This window comes from Pleurodeles waltl, chromosome 3_1 (genome assembly GCF_031143425.1).
Source record: "Pleurodeles waltl isolate 20211129_DDA chromosome 3_1, aPleWal1.hap1.20221129, whole genome shotgun sequence".
In the NCBI taxonomy this organism is placed as follows: Eukaryota; Metazoa; Chordata; class Amphibia; order Caudata; family Salamandridae; genus Pleurodeles; species Pleurodeles waltl.
Genome location: NC_090440.1, coordinates 1930973711 through 1930995437, shown reverse-complemented (window position 1 = coordinate 1930995437; position 21727 = coordinate 1930973711). Strand labels below are relative to the sequence as shown.

Sequence of the window (21727 nt, the reverse complement as noted above, 5' to 3'; positions counted from 1 at the left end):
ATTAGTGATCTTAAGGGTTCTACCATCAGCCCATATCCAGGCAGAAAACTGGCATAATACGCAAATAATCCAAGAAAATAGTGTAAAGCAACTTTCTCAATTAGTGGAGGAGTTTTCTGTATTGCTTCAAAATTGCAAACTTTAGGACTGATTCCCTCTAACGAGATGGTGTGACCCAAGTAGTCTACTTCTGTGGTGAACAGTTTGCATTTTTCAGGTCTAACGGTCATACCTTTATCTTTGAGAATGTTCAAAACACTTTCAAGCACCAGTAAATGATGTTCAGGATCCTTAGTACACATTAGGATAGCCTGGAGCATCTGTACATTTGATACATTGTTAAGCAATGTATCCTTCATTTTCTGGAACATGCTAGCAGCAGAAGCAAGTCCAAAAGCAACTGTAGGTAATTATATGCTCCAAACAGCATAACAAATATTGTAAAATCATGACATATTTTTAGAAAGTTCAATTTGATGGTGAGCTGAATGTAAGTAAAGTATGGAAAAATATTTTGCATTCTGTAAATTTGCAAGTATTTCCTCAATGCATGGCAAGGTAAAATAAAGGTTTATTGTTTAGTTACTTAAAACCATAACACTGTAGAAATACGCAAACACTTTAAAAAAAAAAAAATTATGTAACTGTAATGCATGGCAGTGGGTGGCAGTCTACCACATCTTTTTGTTTAATCTGCAAAGATCAATACATACGAGCTAATCTCCAGACTGCTTATGCATCAAAACAATAGGTGAAGAATCAGTAGGATCAATTTTATCTTATGCACATAATTCATTCAATACACTTTGAGGTTATTTTTAACACTGAGATATGCTTACGTTTTGCACACTAGGTGTTGCACTAACCTTGAGGTTAAGGTCAGGTACAGATCCTTTAACTTTACCCACTCTATTGTTGAATTCTTCAGAGAATTTGCCAATTATACTTTGAGAACAAACCTCATTGGTCCCGATTGCCTGACCAGATAGCTCACCTAATAGGAAGGTATTAAATTATATCACAGGCTTTAACTGCTACATAAACTTTCAATTGTCCTACCTGAGCATTCAACAGTGTTACAAAGAAACCAAGCATTTCAATGTCTTGGTGTCCAAATGCTTTACGATTAATATTAGTACATTGCAGTTTTTCACTATTAGTTTAAAAAATATTGTATCTGCCAGGATAGTTGTGGGCGCTCCTGAATCAGCCATCAATTTTATTGTTACATCCTCAATACATGCTTCGCACAGTGGACATTTTATTGTCTTGCCAAAAAAGTCCATAATGTTCACATCAGAATCAACCGTTAACACAACACTATTCAATCTGTCGTCACATTGATTCATATCCACACTACAAGCTTTTGTGTAACTTTTGTTAGCTCTACAGACTGGAAATGACCAGTTTCTTTTACAATTCTTAATCTTTTACTTGTAGTTGGGCACATTGGACTATTTCCAACATTGCTTTTAGGACCACATCTGGAGCAACTGCTGCATTGTGTTTCCAATTTAAATATCTGTGTTCTCTTCTTTGAGTTGAAGAGTCACACTGCACCTTCATCATCAATGTAACCTACAAAGGAAAAGGCTTCCCCCCAACTAAAGCTTTGGTTGAAACAATTGATCTTTCAATGCTTTTCGCAATATTAGTTATTTCACTCAAGATAAAATTCCCACATGTGAGAAGGCATTTTTGTGTTTTCTTTAAAAAAACAATTATACACAAACTATTCTCTTACATACATGTCTTCACAGTTTTCAAAATCACATGAAGAGGCTAGAATATTCAAAGCAGCTACATATTCTTCACGACTCATCGCTGCTCAGCTTTCTTCTGAAGAAATTGTGTCTCTCCAAAAGCACACTTAGTTCTTCCGAAAGTTGTTTCCTCATCCTTTCCTTCGCTTCTATATATTCATCCCAAACACCAGATTGTCCTAGAGGCGCTTCTGGCCAACCCTCTGTCCAGCACAATCAAGCTGATTAAAGGTTCAAGGTTGCCCAGTGAGCATCATACTTGATGAAATCAATAACTACTATGTAGTTTTCAAATTTACAAAGCCATTCTTAATATCTGGCTTGCTTGCTTGTTGTAGAGAAGAAGGTGTTTGCGGTGCATTTTGTATGGATGCCACAAAATGAAGATTTGGTATATATCTTCTGATAAAATATTAAATGAGCAAATAACTCCCCAAAGTGTTTGGGCCTTGTTTAGAAATATAACTTGCATTAGACTGTTTTGTCCTATTTTCACAACTAAATCCTCTATCCGTTTGTTCTGAAAACTGCTCCTAAACTAAGGGCCTGATTACAGTCTTGTTGCATGGAATACTTCGGCACAAATGTGATGGATATTCCGTCATCTGTATCACGATTTCCATAGGATATAATGGAGTCAAAATATGGCAGACAAGATATCTGTCACGTTTGTGACAAAGTAACCCTGTCCGCCAAGATTGTAATCAGGCCTTAAAATGGCTGCCACGTATTACATCGTATGTTCTTTTACATTATGGGAGCTGACGGAAATGCTGGGAAGGTTCTGCGCAGTGCGACACTGCCTCAACAAACTCCCAAAGCCAGTACGGTTGTGTGCTGAGAGAGGTTAGAGTGAAATGCTAACTAAATGCAGTTGTGTAAAAGTTTGTCACGTTCTCAAAAAATGTTTTAATTATACCCCCATAAGTGCAAGCTGCATTTGGGTCTAGACAGTCACCTGTGTCGACCCTGGCAGCTGGAGCACAATAAACAGCAGCCCCATCTGATTAAGAGGGCTGATATTCTGACTCAGATAGGTCCTTTTGTGGATTCCTTGACAATGGTAATCGCAAAAATGTGGTGTGGAAGTTAAATATCACACATGTTGAATTCCAAACAATCATTTATTTTCAGAAGGAGCCCACGTATGAAACACATCTGATCATCTAAAGATTCAACTGCCACACACACATGTGCCCAGGGAAACTCCAGAATCATCAGGTATGTTCCAAAGTGGAACATTAACAAGCACAATACATCACAGCTAAGCAAGTTGTAATAAAACATCCACATATCAGAATATCACAAAGTGTCTGTGTTATGGGACAGAAGGCAGTCGTTACTTTACAAAAGTATTTTAGGGTCAAGGCACAGAACTAGTTTTAGTCATACGTAAAGTCTGGTGCAGTGTCAGACTGTATGCTATTTGTATTGATCAGAGTAAGAAAGGAATTATGAGGAGTACCAAGGACAGTGAGTAGAAAAAACTGGTTTAGTGGAAGTGAGAGGTTTGAGACAAATGAACAGACATGGGATTGATAAACTGTATTATTTTCATTTGTTGTTTGCCACAGATGGATTACTCGTGTCCCAAAGTCGGCAGAGAATAATATGCCTGAATTCGTTAAGGAGTAGTATCCAGGTTAGTTACTGTGAGGTACAGTGTAGCTACCTGATGTATGCCCTCTTTTTTTTTTTTTTTTTCTCTCACCATTCTTCACCCTTTAATTATGTCGCTGACCACCTTGCCTCATCTTGCTGTACTTCAATTGGCAGCACCCTTCCTTTAGGCTCCTTTACTGCACCGCTTTTATCTTCCTTAGTAGCCTTTCTGCTGAATTCTTCTCTCCATTTTATAATTCTTTCCTTCCTCTTATGTAGTCTTCTCCCTTTTCCCTGTTTTTGACTCTCTTCACATCCATATTCTGTCACTCTTCTCCTCATCTAATCTCTGCTTTCCCACCTCTTTCCAAACCCATTTTCCTCCTCCCACATACCTTTGCTCTCTTCCATTTTCAATTTTCTCCCTAATCCCAATTACCTCCTTTTTTTTCCTTGCTATTTCTTATTTTCATTTCACAAATGTTTAGTCTCCTTGTCTCCCGCTGTCATGTTTGTCTTGCACACACTACCTTTTTGCCTTCACCCTTTCTGTGCATTTGCGGTCTTCCTGGACAGACTGGCACTGACACATGCTCTTTGTACCAGGTTTCCTCTATGGATGTCTCCGGCTCTGTCACATTGAACACTTGCATCGTTCATTACCGCCACCAAGAGTTCTCCCATTGGCTAAACATGTGGGCACTGGAGCACGAAACCCCAATGATGCCTTCACAGATACCAGTTAGAAAAGCTAGTAGGTGAGTTTATTAGTGATGGGACTTGATAGCCCTGGAAACAAACAAATCCTGAAACCTGTGGGGACAGAGGCAGTGGGATTGTTGGAATACTATGATCGTCATCTGCAATGGGCTTTATCTATCTGTGAGTGAAACATGTTAAGAGAATTTGCTGTGGGTTACACTCTGATGGGGCGGTTGCAAAGGACTTACCCTCTGTGTATAAGCTACGTTTTCTCTAATTTGCAGACTTTTCATAATTTGTTATTGTTTTCTTTTAGTTTTCCCCAGATCATCGCTCCCATCATCCTCCGAACCACCATATCCAGCATCAATGTGTCCGTGCAGCTAGGGGATACACCACCTTTCGCCTTGGGATTCAACTCTCTCTCCTTGGGTAAAGCATCTCCTTTCTGCTCCCCCCCAATTTCCCTGCCAGTCCTGCTTACTATTTTAATTTTCATCATAGTTGTTCCAGCCTGTCCTCTTCCTATTCACATGCATGCACAATCTTTTAATAGTTTGCTCAAATTCAACACCATTCTGTTAACTAGGATCTGCATTTGTCACTTCTGCATCACTCCTCATTCATTGTCACATAGCGTGGGGTTGTTTATCTAAGACAGCTGGGTATGTCATCCTAAGTTTACCCAGACCATTGAAATGTTTATCCTTAGTGGTAGAACACATTATTTACTGTATAGTAAATCACAGCTGCTGACAGAGCTTGGCTTCAGACTGTTTTTTTGGGAACAGTTTTGGGATCACACTTTGCCAGCCAAAAAAGTGTGCCTTGAGGTCAATAAAAATAACGATTCTATACTAGTGATAATTTTTCTTAAACTCTAAAACTATAGCAAAGTTTCCTGGCTCAGGAAGTCGCAGCTTTCAGGACTAAAAGTGGTTTGTGGTCAGACAGTCCTACATATTGAAGATGACAGAAATTCAGTATCCCAACACCTGAAAGCCCTGTACTTTTCCGTGGCAACTGTGGATTTAGTAATTAAGTAAGTTAGGACATTGCCTATTTTCTTTAGAATATCTGTTTCCCAGAAGACCTAGCTGATCTCATTTCTGCAGCATGCATAGATTCTCAGCTTGCCTACCCCCACTTCCCATCTGGTCTCCTGCTAACATTGCTTCCTCTGGTGCCTTGACTGCTTGCTTTCTGCACCAGTTCATGTTTCTGCACACGTTATGCAACTGATGCATTGCTTGAAAAGCCAATTCCTTTCTAGTAACTGTGTGTCTTCAGGCATCATTCCAGTTAGCTGGATGGAGCCTGCCCGTATACTATTGTGTAAAAAAGAAAATAATAATAATAATTAGTACATTTATAGCCTCGCTACTCTTTACACTGCCTCGCTCTTAAACCATGCAGCCTTCCTCCCATAGCCTCTTTCCAATCCTAAAGTGGGTACCTTGATAAAAGCTTCAGTACAAGAAAAAAAACTTTTCTCACTGAAGATAATGTGCCAGAACACTTTTTCTGAGGGTAGGTGGTGGTCCAGGGGATGCTGTTATAATAATGCCTACACCCAGATTCTGTACAATCGGGTACTTTGTCGAGTTCCCACCATCTTTTCTTTAGTGAACTTGACAAGCATTGTTCGATCTTCTGGACATCTTGACCATTGTAACTTCCTTTAAACTATGTTTACCCCCTCCCCCCATGATACCAAGCTATTACAAATTAATTTTCTTTGTTGCATCGCCTACGAAATCTGGTGTACCTCAAAATCATTATTACAATTGTCACCAAATGCAAATCTTCTTGGCCCCTTCTACGGAGGTCAAGGATTATATCTGAAAGTGTATTGGGAGTCATTTTGAAAGCTCACAGTGCTGATTGTCTCCCATTTCATTTGCTGTTAAAGCTGGGCCTGGTGGAAGCTACAGTTGCACCTCACAAAGAAATATAAATAATTACACTTCCATTAAATTTTCGGCAATAATAGAAACTATTTCTTTTGAAATTGCATTATTGTAATTGAGTGTGACAGGATACTGGATGTTTTATTTCTGGTGAATATTTAGGTTAAAGTGTTTGTTCATTTTTTTGATTTGATGTTTATTGTTTATATTTTACTGCATATGACTCTCACAGCCTCCCTGGCAAGGTTTGTGTTATAGAATATCCTATAATAACAATAAATGAATAATCATGCACTGTACAGAATACCCTGCCTTGCCTAAACTGGGTGTGTGTCGTAGGTTGTATATTGTAACTCCTCATTAAAGTTAAGTTATGTAACAAAGTATTGAGTGCTGATCATGAAAAGGTTCAAGGTTTTTCTGGATTGCAAACCTTCAATCCCCCTTTTTGCTCTAATGCTATTAAGTACTTTTCTGTAGTTGCTCCTTCTCTGATATTGATCACCATCAAATAAAACTGTTTTCTAAAACTCCAGTTTGAAACATTTGTCTGGTATCTGGCTCATTTTGCTCACCTGTGTGTGAAGGTGGTTTGATATCCCAACTCGAATGTGCCAAGAGCAGTACTACAGAATAACTGTAGTATAGGTGCATGATATTCCTTTAGGGTCTTTTGACATGATTTACAATACAATACAATATCTTCCTTGTTCAAATCATACTCTTGCATATGTTGTTCTTCTTCCAGACTACCAGCACCTGCGCACACAGAGCCTGCATCAGCGAGCTATTCTGCTTCTCGACCAACTATGCTGGCGAGTTGGAAAAGACTCTCACATCCAGCAGGCGCCCCATCCTCCTGACACACATCTTTGGGGTGAGGCCCTTATTCTCAGCACCTTCAACCTCCAGGTAGGTGGGTATGTCTGTACCACAGGTTCATTGTAAAAGTTTGGGGTAGCCTGATTTATTAAGATTTTGGTTCTAGATTTCGGAAGAGTGTGCTCCCGTAATCGTTCCAGCTGTGATGTAATTGCTTATTGGGTCATTCTTAACTCCTGGACCCTGTGAGAAATTGAAGAATGTGAAATGTCGATTAAATGAAAACGTACACCTATCAAAAATATGATAATCTGGTGGCTTTAAGGAAATCCAAATAGTGTATTTTACTATTTTCTTGATTACTCACATCTGATATGTTGGCCACTCATATTTACCTTCCTATTAATAACCATACCCCCTCTTTTCCTGTTTGTTTCTAGGGCAGTTACAACCAACCACTTGGTGTCTGCAGCACGCAGGCTAACACTCTGTTTATGGATTGCACTATTCAAGGACTGCAACTGGAATCTTCTGACGCTGCCACTGAGTGTCTCTCCCGAATCCTAGCTATAGGATATCTGCAGCCTAGGGATAGTGGAGAGAAGGCTCGGATGCCTTCTTCTGATCCGATGCATCCAGCTGGGGAGCGGAGTCCTAGCCAGGCACTGTTGTGGAAGGTGGACCTGCGAGTAGAAGATGTGAACCTCTTTACATTATCCAGTCTTGTAGGTAAGTAGGAAATGGTGATGATGGTGTGACAGCAGTGACATTCAGCAGAAAACTTGAGATATATTTCTCTGGCATTGCATATTTCATAAATTTACATTCTTGAATCCTTTTCAGTCATTGAGGTGGGAATCCCGGGGTAACTTTACAATAGCGGTTAAAAGGCAGCGCCTGCCTGAAAGCCTTAGAACACTGCCCCTTTAGTAAAACACTCACCTAAATGGAAAAGACCCATACTTTAACCATTTAGGAGTGTCCCTAGCCTCATCCCTTTCAGAGGGCATCTCACCTCAGATTTATGGAAACGTGAAAGATGTAAACATATACCAATATTTTAATCTGAGAGCCACTTTTGTGAAGGAGAGAGGGATACAAGTGAATCTATGAAAGATAGCAATTCTTGAACTACAGTTACAGGTTCTTAACTTTTTTTCTTCTCCAGCTTTGGATCTTTCATTGATTCAAATGCCTGAATCAATTTAGCAAGCAGTATAAACAGTACACCATACATATTTTATAGTGGATGTTCAGAAACAAAAGAAAGGCTTGGCTTATTTGAAAGGATGGCGTTAAACTGCTTATCTCACTCTTGCCTGTATCTCTGTCTGACATAGCTTCCAGACAGTAATGCTGCATGAAGGTGTTTATTTTTCCGAGTTGATGCTTTGCAAGTGTCCACCAGAAGCACCCGAGCAAAAGTGCTGTCTTTGCTGGCACAGCTCTTGTAGAATGGGTTTTAACTGCTCTTTATAATGGCCTGCCTGATATAATGGTATTATTGCAGGAGCAACGCAGTTTTCCATCACAGGTATTTCATATGGAATTATGAAATGTGTTCAAAAATCCCTGCCTGAAAGCTTCAGTACAGTGCCACTTTAGTAAAACACTTAACTCGATCGAAAAGACTCAAACGTCAGCCGATGTGGTGAGAGTGCCCATAGCCCCATCCTTCCTAGAGGCCAGATCACCTTGGATTTCTACTGCATGTCATGTGAAAGGGAGTCCTAGAGCTTTGCTCTCTGAACTTTCTACTTTTGACATATCTTTTGGTGGTTTGTGTCGCCCTTCTCTACCCTTACCTGGATTAAGCATATTATTTGATTTGGACAATGAACAAATCATCCAGAAAGAGCTTCGTCTTAGACGTACCTCACAGGTAACATCTACAGCTTTTTTCAGACCATATTGCAAAGTAAGCATAATTATTGAACATTTTTGTATCCAATACTCTCACTGACGGAGGAATGATGTCTGAGTTAGCTGCAAAAGTCCTCAGTGGCGGAAACACTCTGCTAAATGGATGAATCAGGCTCTTCTCTCTCTTTTTCTTCTTAATATTTTTTTCTATTAAGATTTTAAACACAGTCAGTCTGTATAAATAACACTGTTAAACATTACACCGACATCTCCTGCCTCCCCCTCGCCCGCTGGTATCGCTCATCCAGTGTGCATGTCAAGCCAGTTATTCCCTTGCTTGGATTCCACTCCCTGCTGCAGGTGTTCATTGTACATAGATTACCCCGTTGGTATTCCAATGGTTCTAAACTTTTTCCCGTTTCTGGGGCACCCCCCTACTTACATAGACCACCCACCCGCTCCACAAACAAACACCAGTCCAAATCACATTTCCATGCCTCTATATCTGGTGGCTGAGTGGATCCCAGTGTTCTTGCGACGTTCCTCTTTGCCACCACCAGATCCACTGCCATTTATAGTCTACTTGTCCTCTTGGCATCTCTCTCGCACCAAATTTTTTAAATACATTGCTTGGCTGATATGCTCACACCCTCACCCCCAACCGCCCTCAGGCAATCAGTCACCTCCACCCAGTACTTTTGTATAAGTGGGCAGTCCCAAAGGATGTGGAAGGAAGTGCCTGTCTTCCTGTATCCACATAGACATTGATCATCACCTGTCTTCCCCATCCTTCTTCTAGTATAATAAGAGCGGTTTAAGATCCACATCAGAATTAATTGCAATCTGGAACATATGGTCATCTCTTCAGGGGCCCTCAGGGCCTCTTCCCATTAACCATCATCAAAACCTCCTACATCACTCTCCCACTTCCCCTTTAACTACTGCAAACCATCTAGTTATGCCAGAGAGGAGGCTTTATGAGGCAGATATAGCAGCTTGTCCTCCAGGGGTGAGGATTCTGTCAGGTCTATTCTGTATGGAAGAATTGTCTGTGATGCGTGTCCTACTTGCAAGTATCGGTAAACTTCGGAGAGCACCATTTGGTACATTTATATGCCAGGCCGTTTGTTCCTTGCCGCAATAGAAGGCCTGTGAGTAGCCTTGCTTCCTCAGTACCGCCCAATCCGTACGGAATGCTGGTTCTGACAGTGGAAGAAAGGCCTAGCAGTTTATCATGGTGAGTTGTGCCACCCAGTTTTGGTTGTCAGGCACTGCACTGCCTCGTTGTACCAACCTCTCATTAACTTGGAGTGAGAGATGCATGTCAGGCTTCCATTCCATGGCAATGTTCGCACCTCAACCTCGATCGTCTTGAAATAGGAGTCCTACACCTCATAGGGAGTGTTCTGCAGAGCGTAGAGGAAGGAGGGTATTGGCATCATTTTGAATAGGGCAGCTCTGCCCAGCAGCGAGAGCGGATATTATTTCTGGTGCTTCACGTTGTGACTTAGCCTGTCCAGCACCGGGGTCAGCTCTTTCTCTTTAAAGAGCACAGGGACCGGAGTGACTCCTAAGTACTGGAATTCTGTAGGATCTATTTTTGCAGGGCATTCTGGCGTGCAATTGTGGTACCGGGCTTCTCAGGAACTACAGTATGGATTTGTACCAATTAATAGTAAAGACCGAGTAACTGCAGAAGATTGTGATGCTCTGCATTAGTCTAGCCATGGTTATATTAGGGTGAGTCACATACAGTAGAATATTGTCTGCATATAACAATATTTTGCCCACTGCATGCCCTTCACCAGCGGGTCTTGCCTGGCGCAAACCGCCCATGGCTCCAGGGCCAGAGAAAAGATTATTGGAGATGGAGGGGCAACCCTTGTGGTTGCCCCTCAAAAGTTGGAATTCTCTGGAGTGACGACAGTTCACTTTGATGTGCATCATAGGTTCAGTGTAGAGAAGTTGAACCCCCTACATACATTTATAGCCAAATCGCAGTTTGGCCAGCACTGCAACAATGTACTGCTATTATACTATGTTGAATGCCATCCTGGTATCAAGTGACAGCACTGGTGCCGGGTCTTTCAGGTTAGCTGCTTGGCACAGCACCCTATGAAGGCGCATAAGGTAAAGGGTAGTACTTCCCTGGGGCATAAATCGTGACTGGACCAGAAAGACCAGTGACCAAAATCACCTTGACCAGCCGCCAGATGAACAGTTTTGAAGTATTTTAATCTCCACATTGAGGAGAGCCGTTGGCTTATACAAGGCGCAATCCTTAGGAGGTTTTCCTGCCTTATGAATGACCACGATGGTGGCCAGGCTTTTATCATGTGGCAGCATCCCTTCTCTTACTTTCTTTGTACATAGCCAAGAAATGCGGGACCAGACTAAAGCCCATCTTGTACAATTCTTTCAATATCCCATTAGGCCTAATGGCCTCGCCCGACTGATGGTCTCTCGTAGCCCCCGGGATTTCCTCCTCTGTAATGTCATCCTTGAGGAATGTTATGTCTGTCGCTTACAGACTGAGCATGCATATGTCATGGAAGAAGGCTCGAATATCTTCAGTTGTCGTAGTGATCGCCGGCGAGTAGATGTGGTCATAGAAGGGGATGAGCTAGTGAGGGACCGCAACAGAATATCTTTGCTGGCTACTGTCTTAATCTCAAGAACCCAGTGCCTAGTCTGTTCCCTCTTGTTGAGCCACTCCAAGAGCCTATTGGCTTTGTTTCCCACCTAATAACGGCGGTATTGTGTGCCTTGGTGCAGGGCCTTGGTGGCTTCTGTTGCCACATCATGATATTCCCTTTGCTTCAATGCCAGTGTGTCTAGTTTCAGAGGTATATTGTTTATTGGAAGAAGACGTTCCTAGGCCATCACCCCTTGTTCTAGTTCCTCTAGCTTTCGCATGTGTTTTTTTGTATCCCTCTATCAGAGAGATGGCTTGGCCTTGGACCACTGTCTTGTAAGCCTCCCACAGTGTTTTTAAAAAATAAATGTATTTATTGGTATTTGTTCACTTTCGTTATCTTTTATGATTTAACAATACAACAATAAGATACCAGGGGTTGATCAGTACGACTCCTCCCTCTCCTTCCTTTCCACACATATCTCGCCCACACCTGTGAGTGGTCAGTGATTCCTCTAACTAGGGGTTGGAGTAAAAGTGTGCATTTATTTGTTGCGTGAGGAGGTAGTCTTTCCACAATAGGCTTCCGTTCACCCTTGAGTGGAAGGTGTATTGCTGCTCTTTGGGACTGTAGGTATGACATAGATCGTCCATCCTTAGAGCGTCTAAAATTCCTTAGGCTAAAGAATGTCCTAGGCAGTCTTGAAGGCCATCGTTCTTGCTTGTCATCTAGAGCTAGATTAAAATTGCCCCCCCATGATCGGCATGCCCTCAGGCAGTTGTACTAAAAGTGTGATTAGATCGGACAAGGTGGTTTGGTGCAAGCGCAGCAGCACATACATCAAGTGTCTGACCCTCCCATGTACCAGATAGGGCCACATGCTTCCACTGTGGGTCCACCCAAATGTATTGAATCGGGAATGGAAGTGGTCTCTTATTTAAAATTCCTACTCCCCTTGAGCCAGATGTATAGCCCGTATGTGCCACCAGTTTGAACCCCCACTCTGTGCAGTGCTTTATAGATGACACCTAACAGATGGGTTTCCTGTAGAAGCACCACGTCAGGTGCATGTCATTTGTGATATTGGAGCACCACCCCTTGCTTGATCTTATGACCAAGTCCATTTGCATTCCATGACAGGAACTTTGTCAGTATCACCCATCATCACACCCCTGGCATATCTCTCATTGGGGCCACTACAGTGCCGATCTGATTTCTCCCAAGCTGCGAGGTCTGGCTACAAGGGCTCGGAAGGCTTTGTTTGTCAGTGTGCATAAACAGTGTCATAGTCCTTTAAAACTACATTTTTAACAAAATATTATAAATATTTCATTATTTCTGATTTTGGTAGTCGGTAGTAGAATAGCGTTCCTTAGGCCAGAGCGACAGCTGCCAGATCATTATCATATAGGATATCATTGTGTATGTTCATTACAGACTGTTCGTGGTCTCAGACACAGGTGAATGTCCTCATCTGAGGGCGTTGTTCAAGTCTCCCTCAGCCACTTCCTCAGTCACATCCTGCGAACCCCTTTGACATGGCAAGCTATGATGGCCCTCATCTTCATCCTCAGATGATCATCGATCCATGTCCTTCTGCGCCATTCGTGGCTGCTGGGGCTGTTTGCGTCAGTTTGCTGTTTTTGCAGGTCTCCATCCTTCTATCCAGTTCCACACCTCTTCTGGTGAACCAAGGCACCATGTCTTCCCCTCTGCCACTACTCTGTTTTGTTGGGAACATCATGAAGTACTTTAGCTCCCATTGACACAGTGTTTTATTGACTTAGGCAAAGCTGCATCGAACCCGCTGGACCTTGATCGTGAAATATGGGAAAAGGCTGACAATCGCTCCTTTATGTTTCAAAGCTAGGGTGTTACAGGCAGCTTATAGGATGGCAGTGTGGTCTCTTTAAAGATGTGGGCTATAATGGTCTGCGGTGCTACACCGGGCCTCATCGGGGCCACTGGCACCTTGTGTGCCTGCTCGACTGAGAAGAAGTTTAACAGCCCTTGTGGCTTAAGGATATTTATGATCAGTTCCTCAATAAAAGTCAGCACTGGGGCCTTTGTCTCCTTCTGGTACCCTAATTACTCTTATATTATTTCTTCCTGCATGACCTTCATAATCCTTTACTCTTGCCTCCATTCCCACCTCTTTGGTCTGCAATTCGTCCACTTGTTTTTTCAGGGCCTTTGTCTTGTCCTTGAGAGTTACAATGGCTTTCTCTGTGTCTTTCACTGTGTCTCCCATTTTGAGGAGATCTGCCCGGATCAGCGCGAGTTCTGTGGTGAATGAGTCCATTTTCAGCTCCAGCAATCCACAAACCTCCTGAATGGCTGCCATATGTCCTTCAAAGTGGGGTCTCCACCTTTCATGGCGGGTCATCCCCTGTGTCTCTGGACCTCTCCTTCGCCTGGCCCAACAGCATGTCTTTTGGGAGGGTATACTTGTCCAACTTGGTATGTTGGTCAGACCGGGCCCCTTTACCTCCTGTCATCTCAGTCCCTGTTACTGTGGTCTATCTTTTTTGGTACCAGGAGTGTACTTGCCTCTGCCACCAGCCCGGGTCCATTCTAAACATTGGATCTGTCCAGTGGCCTCTCGGCATGCCCCCACACTCGGCCAATAGCGTGCTGTCACTTGTTAGCTAGGGTCTCGTTGGAGCTGTTTGCTTTTCTGGGCTTCATCCCTGGAATTATTGCTGTGGCAAGCTCCTCAAGGTGTGCCGCAGGAGTCATCACTTCCTCATATCCATCCTAGCTCCCAGACCATGTGTCCTCTAATGATGCACTTGCACTGGGGTGGCATGGTGGGCCAAAACACAATAGGATAAGCCCAGATCTGTGACTGGGTTGAATGTTTGATTTATTTTGCATCTCGTTCATCTGTTCACAATCCTAAGTGGGAAAGGTATGCCCAGACGTGGGTCCCGTGCTCATTGTGCTACTGGAGTCAAGCTAGCCTGGCTAATGAGGGGTGATACCCCGAAACCAGTCCCAGGAGGCTTGTTTCTGATTCAGGGAGGGACCTGCCTTGTAGTTCAGGCTAGACTGGTTCCATGGAGAGCAGGGTCCCGACTGATTTGCATATGGCTAGATCCAAACTGGGGTGGCATGGAGAAAGAAAAAACAATGGTTTAAACCCAGATCTGTGACTTGCTCCGGATTCCGTCCATCATCCGTTATTTTTGCATTTGCATTGCTGGGCTGTCTGGTCTGGTCTGGCCAGCAGACACTGATCATGCCCACTGGCTTTTCCTGTCCCCATCCAATGGCATCCAAAGGGCTGGGTGGGGGTACTACTCTGTCGAGTCTTGCTTGGCTACTGTAGAATTGGGCAACCAACCTGGCACCTTGTGGCTTTCTCTTCCGCTTGCGGGCTCTGGCTGAAGCCGTTGATCTGATTCCACAGCTCCTGTAATCAGCTACGTTCCATGGCCGCATTGTCACTTGATGGGGGGAGAGGGCCTGATGGCAGTCCTCACCCTACCCCCTCCCTACATGCCATTAGCCCCTTTGGCTTGATTCTCTCCTGTTTGCTTGACCGCTGGAATGATTAGATGTGGGGCCCGAGTCGCTGCCCAGCTGCTGCAGGCCTTAGCTTCTCGATTCGCTGTGGCTCGCAGGCACAATGTCGCTCACCGGGAGGAAGGAGGAGGAGGGACCCCTCCCCGATGTCTATGTTCCCCCCACTTACTCTTAAATTCACGCCAGCTCCCTTGAAGTCGCTCTCTGACTCACCCCACCTGTTGGAGTGGCTAGATACGGAGTGCGAATCTACTGCTCCACTCGTGGCATGGCTGCTTTATGCACAGAGGCTGGCTTTTGGGTGGTGTGAGCGGTGCAACGGCACCGGGCGCTGACCTCAGGGGGGCGCTGTGTTTAGCAATTACTTAAGAAACTTGCAATTTAAAAGCACCTGCTGAAAAGTTCCTTATGCGTTTAGCCTTCAAGAAACAATTAAAATGTCAAGATACCACTTGTGATTAATGCTCATGCTAAGGAGAGAGAGATGGGAGCTTTACCTAGTGGCAGTTTTGACTCAACATAAAGTAGCATAGAGGGTTAATATGCCTGCTGCAAAAAATAGAACTATGGGACATATTTAAGAAAAGTGGCGCTGCACACAGTGCAGCGCCACTTTTCTTGCACCCCTTACCGCCAACTAAAGTCATATTTAAAATACGGCGCACCATGGCGGTAGTTAGGGGACTAGTGTCAGAATTTGACGCTAGTCCGGCGCTTTGCAGGATTAGCGTAAAAAAAATTGATGCTAATCCTGCAAATCACCCAGATGCCCATTATATCCATTTAAAGTTCCCCTGGCCCTAATATCCAGATACTGACGATCTCCGAACTTCCCTGCATTCTCATCACTAAGGAGGTCCTTAAATGTCTGTTTAATTATTTCCTCCAAGTAGGTATTCACCAGTGGATAGGAGCTTAAAACAGTATTGTACCAACTCACGAAGAGCACATTTGAACCCATTCATAAAATATATCAAATACCTGTAACTGAAATTTGTGTTGCTCCTGGCTATCATCTCTGCAAGAAGAGTAACCAAATGCAAGATTTACGAGAAAAGAGCCCAGTCTGCACTTTACTTCAGATAATCATAATACATACTAATCCTATATTTATTCCAAAAACACCTTCAGACTTCATATCAATGAGCCAGTAATTCCAAAAACATTCTTTCAGAATCAGTCAGATGGACAGAAACAGTACACATTCCTTAGACATATGGAAATGTCTGTTTTAGCTTGGATAGAATAAAGGATATTAGAAAGTCAAACCAATAACTTGTGTCCGTTTCCATTCTGTGGAAAGGATTCCTAGTGTCAAAGTAGCGGCACAAATAGCTTTCTGTCATTCAAAGGAAGGCAGATCATTATCAGGAGAGGTTAAAGCCCATTTTACAAATTCTGCGGCAGCAAAAACAGCCCTGTGAGCTGGGGTTCTTCTGTTGGACATTTGCAGGGCATCATCTTGGAAAAATACACACGTTTGTGCAGCATTGCTGTCTGGAAGCCACATCAGACAGAGATAAAGGCAGCAGTGAGTTAAGCAGTTCTATGCCATCCTTTCAAGTACGGTCAGCCTTTCTTTTGTTTCCTACTATCCACTATAAAGATTTATGTACTGTTTATACTGCTTGCTATTTTGATTCAAGAATATGAATCTATGAAAGATCCAATGGTGGAGAAGAAATCTGAGGTGAGACGGCCTCTGGGAGGGGTGAGGCAAGGGACACTCAACTCATTAGTTGAAGATTAGGTGTTTTCCACTTACTAAAGTGGTGCTGTTGTGATGCCTTTCAGGCATGCAGTCCCTGGTACTACTGCCTTAATGTTACTGTAGGACTCCCATCTCTAATGAATGAGAAGGAAAGGAATTAAACATGTGATACTATGAAAGATACCAACACTGGGAAGCTGCAGTTACAGTTACCTAATTCTTTTCTTTCTTATGAGTAGCTTTAAGTACATGGGTTAGGGCAGAGTGCTATAATGCGAGAGGAAATAGTAGGACTAAAAGAATAACCCCTGGGCTCTTAGAAAAATAGCCTACATGGAAGGCCATTGGGATTAAAAGAAATGATGTTAAGATTGGAAAATTTGAGGTATTCATAACGTGTTGGCTGTTGATACATATGTTTAGCATACTCATGCCATCTAGTGTTGGTCTCGGACGTTTGCAACTTTTTTTTTCAAAGAAGTCTTTGGAGTCATGAGGTATTGTGACTCCTCCTATTGTCTGTATTGCTTATGTTCATCCGCTCCTTTGTTAGATTGTTTATTTCCACCATCTGGTTTGCACATCGATCTCGGAGCTCTGGGACCAAAGCTTTGATTCCTTCCGTGAGTCCTTGTTCAGCACCCTGATTCATAACCCTTCGACAGAAAACACGACAATCGGCCACTGGTTCTTCTCACATTATTCAATCCTCTTGCGCAGGCTCAGGCCCCGTTCGATTTCAGCTTCCAACTCCGCTGCTGTTTTCTTCCACTCAGTCGACAGAGTGATGGTAAAGACTTCATGACAAAGTGTTGTCTGAAGCTTGCCTGGCCTTCCAATCAAAAAAGACTCTTCGGCAGCAGAGAGAACTCCACTCAGCCCATCCCACCATGCAGGAACATCGAGCTGAAGATGTGCTTGATACCTTTGGCACTCAGCCGCTCTAACTCCAACCTGAAAAGGACTGGTGAGGAGGAGGATAAAACTCAAGCTGTGCCTGTGGAGACCACCTTACTACTCCCTAGCAGCAGGAGAGATCAAAGTTCAAAATCCAAGGGTATGTGAGTACTTTGGTGAAAGCTGTTTAAGCACCTGCAAAACCATCGTCAATGGGTCAATGTACCCCACTGCCCTCAGGACATGGAGGTTTTGGAATAAAGGCAAAGGAGCAGGCAAGCATCCCTCCACCTAAGCAAGTACTGAAAGGTATTGAAAAGCCAAAGGTTTCAACCATCCTGAAGTCAAAAACAGCCTCGATGCTGGTGTCAAAAAGCCAAACTTTGATGCTAGACAAGCCTGTCAAAGCCTCAGAACCGAAAAAAAACACCTTCAGACCTGAAAACACCATCACTGCTGAAGGCATCTCTCTATGCCAAGCAAACCTCTGCACGGAAAACACCCTTGGCATCTAAACTGTCCATGCCAAAAGTAACCTTGATGCCGAAAACAGCAAAATCAGCATTGGCGCTGAACGAACAGCCTGTTGAACCCATACTCCGAAAACTACAGGAAAGGCTTGATGCAAAACAAAATACTTTTCATACCAATCAGGACACTGAAAGGAAAGTTGCAAAACCATCTCTTCGACCAACAGATACTCCTTAAAAGTTAAAATACTTTTGAGGAGGAGATCATAGGGGCCTGAACCACCAAAACCCCCACAGAACAAATGTAAAGACTGAGGCAATAGCTTCCTTAACCTCCTCCTCCTCCACCATTGCCTCTGCCGTCTCCTCCATCAACTGTCTTTACAATTTTGCCAACACCAACTGTGCCACCTGCTCATCCACCATCTCTTCAGCACTTCCCTCACAACCTACCACAGGGGATAATGTAACCCAGACAATATTGATCAGCCATGGAAAAATTACAACATAGACCCAGTAGAAGACACAGATGCGGATCTGTACCACTGTACCTTCACTACCAGATGACACGACAACCTATCATATGAAGTCCTGTGTACAGTTGCACACTACCGTATGGTAGAAATGCACATATTAGAGGATAAAGATGAATGTACGATGGCATGTGTGGTTTCAGATACACATGCTGTGCATAAGCTCGCCATCTAGTGTTGGTTTCAGAGTAGTACAACTTTTTTTTTTTTCTTCAAAGAAGCTTTTCGAGTCACAGGATCGAGTGACTCCCCCTCTCTGTAATACTGCGCATGGGCATTCGAGTCATTTGTTACATTGTTTTTTTTCCTGCTGTTTGGTTCGGACGTGTGTTCCTCTCGCACGGAGTTCTCAGCTCGATACAGTCCAAAACGGTATTCTCGCCATCTCTCTATTGTCGTCTGTATTATTTCGATTGTGTATTCTTCCATACTTTATTTTTCAGGTCGCACTTCTACCCTAAATCGATTTTCAGCCCTCTTGGGCCCACCTCTTCCAAGTGGCATTTACCTATGCAGCCCTAATGGAATGGACTGTATTTCAATTTTGCCCTCAATGCCACTCCAAATCTTCACACACTAACCACCACCAGGTGTGTAATTGTCTTTTCCCCCAACCACAATAAGCAGACCTGTGAAGCGAGCTGTTCCTTTCGATCAAAATAGACACTTAGAGATTGAAGTACTCGTCGGATGGAAATGGCGTCTCGAACTCCAGACAACACAACATAAATCTTCTGCAACAAGCATGCACAAGTAGAGTTGGAGCAGAAAGAGGCCTTCTCTATTCAAGACTCGGACTCCGATCTACAATCTGACATCGAGAGTCAACTTTGCCGTCAGCGCAAACCGTGAGTAAACATTTGCAACTCCTGCATGCAAGCCACTGGTTTATGGAAGGACTGCTTTACAGTCTATACATAGCATGTGTATCTACAGCCACACATGCCATCGAATGGAAAATGTTACTTACCAGTAGACATCTGTTTGTGGCATATAGTGCTGTAGATTCACATGCACCCTCCTGACCCCCCCCCCTTCCCCAGACCCGTGTGGACGTTGCTATTTTAAAAAATGTAACTATTGTATATATTTAGATGCATCTTTTCTATTCTACTCTGTATTTTCACTACTTCACTCTCCCGTCTGCGTGGAAACAATCTAACAAAGGACTCTATGCCTATGTGCAGTATTACACACCAGTGTCTCGAAGAAAAAAAAAATATTTGAAGAAAACCAAGCCATGTTCCACCAGACTCTTCAGTGGTACCATACTGCCAGAAAAGGGTCCGATTTACAGGGCACTGGAGATGCTTCCCACACTGAACAGAGGGCAAGAATTAAGATGCTGCTGGAAAACTCGTGGCTGCACAAGCAGAAAAGTAGGCCTCCTCTCCATGTATAACAGAATCCAGTGGGACAAGATGCAAGACTTAGTGCAGCATGTCCCAGACCAATACAGGCAAAGAGGGGCAGAATTAGTGGAGAAAGGGAGGATTATTTCCCGTGCCACCATTCTGTGTGCACTAGACTCAGAGATAAAAGCGCGAGGGAGGTTAATACTACATTAAGAGTAAGATCTGTTGTAAAATGGGAGTATTGGTTGGTCCCATTTTAAATATTTGTTGGAAGTTGTGGGAGGTTTACACAGTGGATATTGAGATCTCCTGTACGATGGCTGCCACATGGGTGGGTATAAATCACTTGATTTGTTTAGCTAATGTGCTTTGAAATGCGTGACGTCCGGGTGAACCACATGCCCCAGTGGCTTAGAAACAAAAGACAGACCACAGAGTTACACCTATGTCTTCACGGAGCTACGCGTGGCTGAAATAGGAGGCACTGGTCCCATGATAAAGCAAGTTGTGGATCGGGTGGTCGGTGCACGGGTATATGGGTAGGATTATTCCATGTTAAGGATGAAGGTTGGGCACCGGGGAGACTGGGGTGAGGTGAGGCTTGAAATTAAGGCGAGACAAGCAATTAAATGACACGGGTAGAGATGCACTCAGCTTGTTGTTGAATATGGCATTTGATGGATATGCTGGGCAAGGGAGAATTTTTACGAGTGGGGATTCCACTTTGGGGGGGACATGATGCCCACTGATATGAGTAGAACTATCGAGAGGTGACATTCAGGGCATTGATAGTGTACTAATCCTAATAGGGGTACACTAGGTGAATGATATAGCATCCTCATACATGGTGATATAGTGTGCTATTAATCTTTTAACCAGTGTGTAACTACAGGGAGACGCTCCCACTTAGTTCCAGTTTAGGAAACAAAACAATGAAACTCAGTAAGTGAACGTGTATACTAGACATTTCAAGACCTCACTTGCTGGGGTGTACCACTATGGGTAAGAGTATGGATCATGATGGTAATGACGTACACCGTCTATGATGAGTCCCGAACTCTGACTGGCCACATTTTATGTTTTGATTAAATCAGGCTAATGGGATGTGCGAACATATGGGATGTAGAGGCTGTGCCGAGTGATGCCATATGCCCATCATATTTATTTGTCTGTCTTCTTGTCTTTATTGTAGATGATCCAAAGTGTGTGCACTAATAAGGGACGATTATGTCCAAGCTATCCTGTTGATTGAGATCATATGACAACCGGAATTGGGCATGACACAGGGAATCTATTGTCCTGATGAAGGCCGACTGACCATTACAGGCAACAGATGCGGCCAAAACATGGTGACTTAAGAGCAGATGATTTAGGGTTAATGGGTGATTGGGCCCCAGTAATCACCACCACAAGTCTATTTTTAATCGTATCCAGGGGATCCCTGAATGAAGATTAGGAACGGATAACCATGAGATATTTTTAACAGTTGTGTGTCGCTTTCTGCATAATAGATCCCTGTATGTTTTATGTTGTATTGTTTCCACATCTGTATTGCTCCGTCCCTGACGTTGGCTATTGTGTAAGCAAAGCAGGATTATAAAGCATGCCACGGTCAGTGGGTGAAGGCAATTTTTAATAACCTAGTTGTGCCTGATATGTAGGTAGCTTTTATCTGTTTTTTTTGGGGCATCAACAATTTTTCCCTGTCCTTTTTGTAATGATGGTTCATTATATTTGGAGGATGGACAAGGAAACTTTTTCCTCTCACCCATCTCTTGGTGTGTTTATATAGGCTAATATTATCACCATCATCCGGGGCCACGTATGGCTTAGAGTCTCTGTGTTTAAGCCTGATGTCCAGCAACATCTACTATATTTACCATTTGATGGTGAACATCTCTTTGCAACAAAAGTAGATGATATGGTAGAGAAAAT

The 21727-nt window shown here is 43.3% G+C and overlaps 1 protein-coding gene across 2 annotated transcripts in view; it reads left to right on the top strand.

Moving 5' to 3' along the window:
- The window catches only part of BLTP2 (bridge-like lipid transfer protein family member 2), a 727711-nt gene that overhangs the window by 234348 nt on the left and 471636 nt on the right, over positions 1-21727 (top strand). For both annotated transcript variants that reach the window (XM_069226186.1, XM_069226185.1), the window contains exons 10-14: positions 3338-3405; positions 3972-4123; positions 4384-4499; positions 6726-6889; positions 7240-7528. In XM_069226186.1, coding sequence (XP_069082287.1) covers positions 3338-3405; positions 3972-4123; positions 4384-4499; positions 6726-6889; positions 7240-7528 — 789 coding nt within the window. The remainder of the gene's footprint in view (positions 1-3337; positions 3406-3971; positions 4124-4383; positions 4500-6725; positions 6890-7239; positions 7529-21727) is intronic.